The 4,489-nt window shown below is 47.7% G+C and overlaps 1 protein-coding gene across 1 annotated transcript; it reads left to right on the top strand.

The window, feature by feature from the left end:
• The first annotated feature begins 263 nt into the window (after nt 1–263).
• CRYBA2 (crystallin beta A2) lies at nt 264–3,970 on the top strand. Its single transcript, XM_072620860.1, has 4 exons — nt 264–429; nt 772–913; nt 3,126–3,268; nt 3,734–3,970. Exons 1-4 carry the CDS (start codon nt 269–271, stop codon nt 3,879–3,881), a joined length of 594 nt encoding a protein of 197 aa, XP_072476961.1. The 5' UTR covers nt 264–268; the 3' UTR covers nt 3,882–3,970.
• The last annotated feature ends 519 nt before the right edge of the window (nt 3,971–4,489 follow it).

Below are 4,489 nucleotides of genomic sequence, written 5' to 3'. Positions count from 1 at the left end.
TTCACGGCCCAGCTCCTGCTCCCTTCCTGACTCTTTGGGGGTTGCATCCCCGGAAGGAGCCGCAGCTCGGGGGCATTTCTAGTCTAGGAAGTTACAGGTTGTGTTGGGAGTGAAGGTGGCACACGTATCCGCGGTGCAAGAGAATCTACTGGAGGCCCGCGACCCCGCCTGCTTCTGATCCCGGACTGGACATCGGCGATCTCCCGGAAACCGGGAGCCTGGGCGCTGACCCCTAAGTCAGGAGTCTGTCCATCTCGTTGCAGAGAACATGAGCGGCACCCTGTCTCAGGGCTCAAGCCCAGCCCGCCTCACTCTCTGGGAGGAAGAGAATTTCCAGGGCCGCCGCTGTGAACTGATGAGCGACTGTTCCAGCATCCGAGAGCTTAGTGGCTTTCGCAGGGTGCGCTCTGTCAAGGTGGAAAGCGGCGCGTGAGTCACCCCACTCTTCATCCTCCCAGCCCCCCCCAAAACCTCCCGATATTCTCTGCCTCTTATCCAGACCCCAAACTCCGAGATCCTAAGACTCCAAACCTTTAAAGTCTAGATTCTTAGGACGCAGAGATATGTTCCTTTCCTTTTCCAAATGGTCTTCCGGGAAAGTACCGCAGTCAGACTCAGTGCTGGTAGGACCTGAAATCTCAGTCTCAACCATGTGTAATCCCTACAAGAGAGGAAAAGGGTTTGGGTCCTCCCAAGGTCCTTGCTCTAAGAGAGGCGATGGGGTGGTGGTTCTGGGGAGGGTAGCAACTCCTCCCCCACCTCCTCTCCCAGATGGGTGGGCTTCGAGTACCCGGATTTCCAGGGCCAGCAGTTCATCCTGGAGAAGGGCGACTATCCTCGATCTACTGCGTGGAGCGGCAGCAGCGGCTATAGAACCGATCAGCTTCTTTCCTTCCGGCCCCTGCTCTGCGCTGTGAGTCCCGAACCCTCAACCCCTACTCCACCGCAGCTGCCCGATAGCTCCAGCTCTAAGAACCTGTTAGAACCACCTCTTCCCTTACAGCACGCAGACAACCACCCCGCTCCCTGTATCCTAAGGCGTCATCTGCCCCCAAGGTTCTGAGCAGAATGACCTGGAGTAGCTTGACTGGCTGGCTGCGGGGGGGGGGGGGGGGGGGGGGGGAGGAGAGTAGAGAGAGGTCATCTCCCAGGCCTTCACTTAGGGTACTGTGAGGAGGGCAAAATAAGGATCGATTTAGATTAGAGGGATGGTAAAAAAAAAAATGCAGGAAAAATCAGGGTTAGAGTGTGTGTGGTGGTGGGTGAGGAATAGTGAACAGGGTTAGGAGTGGAGTCAAAAGGCAATTACCAGGAGGCCAGTCTTCTATATATGTTGAATTTCTGTGTTGACTATGTTGAATTTAATGAATATAGGGCTGTGGAATCGGAGAGAGAGGGGAAGGAGATACAGAAAAAGCAAAGAAGGAGGTGCTGAGAGTCCAATGCTATCTCCCACGACTTTCTTCCCTTATGCATTGAGAGTCAATTCAGTGGGGAAGGGGAAGAACTCTAGACTGTGACCAGACTTTCATGGGTCACAGGATCTAAAGTTGGAAGGAATCTTAGAGACCATTTAGTACAACTCCCACATTTTACCAATGGGGAAACTGAAAGAGGTGAGACAAAGTGCCCAGCGTCCCACAGCTAGTAAGCAGCAGGGCCGTATTTGAACCCAGGTCTTCGGGACTTGAAATCTTGTGCCCTTTCCCCTGTATCCCGTGGATGCTATTCATTGCTGTTGAGTTACCTCACCTCCCCAAGTCTTAGTTTCCTCAAATGCGTTTGAAGTTATCTTCTTTATGTAAAACACTATGCTAGATGTGGCTGGGCATCTAGAGATGGATGCCACAGAGGCCTTGATCTTAAGGAACTTACACTCTACTGAGGACAGGACAAATATATAAATTATAGGAGGCATAAATGCAAATGAGAGGTCCCGGAAAAGTGCTATTCAAAATTTGAGGAGGGCAAGATCACTTTCACTAAAGGCACAAGGAAGGCTTTATGAAGGAGATGGAATCCAGTTTGGGACTTGAGAGGGAGAAGGACTTCAACAAATAAAGACGAAGCAGCATTAGTCAATTCTAAACATATATAAAGAGACAGAAATGAGCAAAGATGAGCAGGATGGCAATTGTGGTCTGGAAATGAGTGAACTGAAAAAAGTCTAGTCTATCCTGACTCATGTCCAGCTAAAAAAGAGCAATCTGAGGTAAGGTTGAGTAGTAAGAGAATATTTATAAAGTGTTTTGCATGCCTTAAAGCTCTATATAAATGCCAACTATTGCTTGTAATCGTTATCACAGAGAGCCTTGAATGTCAGTCAGAATTTATACCTTATTCAGTAAACAATGGGAACCACTGAAGGTTTTTAAGTGTGTCATGACCACTGTAAAGAGAATGTGAGAGCTGGAACATAGGAGGTGGGAAGACTGGGGAGAAGAGATAAAGTAGGAGTTTGGCAGAAGGAGTGTAAATGAGGAACTGGATTCCAGTGATATCTCAGAGGTAGAAAAACCAGGGCTTGTCTATTGAATAGATATGAAGGGCAAGAAAGAAGAGATAAAGATGACTTTAGGTTAGAAACCTGAGACACTGGGAGAATGGCAGTTTCTTTTTTTTCCTTTTGAAGAGGCACAAGGTCTGGGTCACACAGCTAGTAAATGTCAAGCCTGTGAGGTTGGATTTGAACTCAAGGTCTTCAGGAACTCTAGGGCTGGTGCTACATCCACTGCACAACCTAGCTGCCCCAGAGTGGTAGTTTGATCAATAAGGACAGAAGAGTTAAAGAAATCCTTTGCAGCTGTCATTCTTTCTGAGGAAACCCCCACCTCCCAGCATCCTCATTTCATAAAATCCCTGAAAGAAGGGTTCAGCTAAGAGACCCAGGCCTCGATCCTGTATGGAGGCTTGAAATGTAGAATCAGGAAATTGATTGGACTCCTCTCATTACTCCTTGGGTGCAGTTGTGCATGGGTTGAGGGAGAGAAGTGGAAATGTGTACGTCTATGTATATGTTAGTTTGCTTGGCATGGTAGAGGGGAAGATTAGAATCACCTTTCTGAGAAGTATAGAAGAGGCATCTCTCTCCTCAACCTTCCTTCTACTTCTCTTTGGGCCCTCAGAATCACAGTGACAGTCGAGTGACCCTTTATGAGGGTGAAAACTTCCAGGGCTGCAAATTTGAGTTGAGTGATGACTATCCATCCCTGCCTGCCATGGGCTGGGCCAGCAAGGATGTGGGCTCCCTCAAAGTCACCTCAGGAGCGTGAGTGCTGGGGACTGGAATGGGAAACTGAGTAAAAGGGTTTGGTGGGAAGCAGAAGACAAGGCAAACAGATGGAGAAAGAGACAGTAATTGAGAGGGCAACAAGCAAGGGATTTGGGAGAGGGGTTTAGGGAGGCATGATGGGAAAAGGAAACAGGGAAACTGAGACCAAGAAAGGATGATAGGGAAGAAGGATCATGGAGATAAAGAACTGAAAAGGGACGATGGGGAAGGGAGGACAGAGGGAACTAAGGAGAAGTGATAAGGAAATATAACACTTGGAGTCAGGAAACTGGGCAAAGATGACAGGCAAGAAAGAAAGGGAGAACAGAGAATCCAGACTAATAAGGATGATGACTCCCACAAGGGAGAAAAATGTAGTGGCCATAGATGCCCAGCACAGAAGGCTTCCAGGAAGATACCAAAGACCCTTCATAACCTATTCCTTTCTCTCCATGTACCTAGGTGGGTAGGCTACCAATATCCTGGCTTCCGGGGCTACCAGTATGTATTGGAGCAGGACCGGCATAGTGGAGAGTTTCGAAAATACAGCGAGTTTGGTACCCAGGCCCATACCAACCAGCTGCAATCCATTCGAAGAGTCCAGCACTAAATTTGGCTGTATTTGCCCCCTTTAAGGGTCGCCATGAGCATCTGACACATCTGGACCCAGAACCATCAATAAAGGCACTGAATTTGCCTCACCAGTTCACATTTCTCTGCATCATCTTGAAGTTTCAGTAGTGGCAAGACGCTTCCAACCTCAGGGCGTGTCCTCATTCTAGAAGTCATTATCACCTCTCCCTCTTCCCCTGCAGAGTTAGTTCACCTCATCCACTTGTCTTTCTCCACACACAATGGCCTCCATCCCCTCTAAACAACCCCCACTTCTACTTGATAAAGATTTTTCAAATAGAAAAGATTTAACAAAGTTCCTCAGTCTCTTGTAACATGTCCCTCAGCTTTCTGTCAGGAATTTCCTTCTACCATCTAACTTTATTTCTTCTCACTGTGAAACCAGCAAAATTTTCTAGCCTGGTCCTCTACCCAGAGGAGATGAAGAACGGATGCTTACTCTCCTATTATTATAATATTCCTCCAGAGATCAGAAATTTATTACTTAATACCTGACTCTCAGTTTTCTCCTCTGTGACATTTCCCAAGCCTGTCAGATCTCACATGCCCCTATATTTTCCTTTGTCTATAAACCATAACTTCAAC

Source organism: Notamacropus eugenii, chromosome 6, assembly GCF_028372415.1.
Source record: "Notamacropus eugenii isolate mMacEug1 chromosome 6, mMacEug1.pri_v2, whole genome shotgun sequence".
Classification (NCBI taxonomy): Eukaryota; Metazoa; Chordata; class Mammalia; order Diprotodontia; family Macropodidae; genus Notamacropus; species Notamacropus eugenii.
Note: the sequence above shows the minus strand (reverse complement) of the source record. Positions and strands in the feature narration are given on the sequence as shown.

What these genes read in the sequence shown, in the direction of transcription:
- CRYBA2 (XM_072620860.1), top strand. Translation starts at nt 269, where the DNA reads ATGAGCGGCACCCTGTCTCAGGGCTCAAGCCCAGCCCGCCTCACTCTC. An exon ending in TCCGGCCCCTGCTCTGCGCT is followed by an intron (nt 914 to 3,125) that starts GTGAGTCCCGAA and finishes TTGGGCCCTCAG; the next exon opens with AATCACAGTGACAGTCGAGT. An exon ending in CTCAAAGTCACCTCAGGAGC is followed by an intron (nt 3,269 to 3,733) that starts GTGAGTGCTGGG and finishes CCATGTACCTAG; the next exon opens with GTGGGTAGGCTACCAATATC.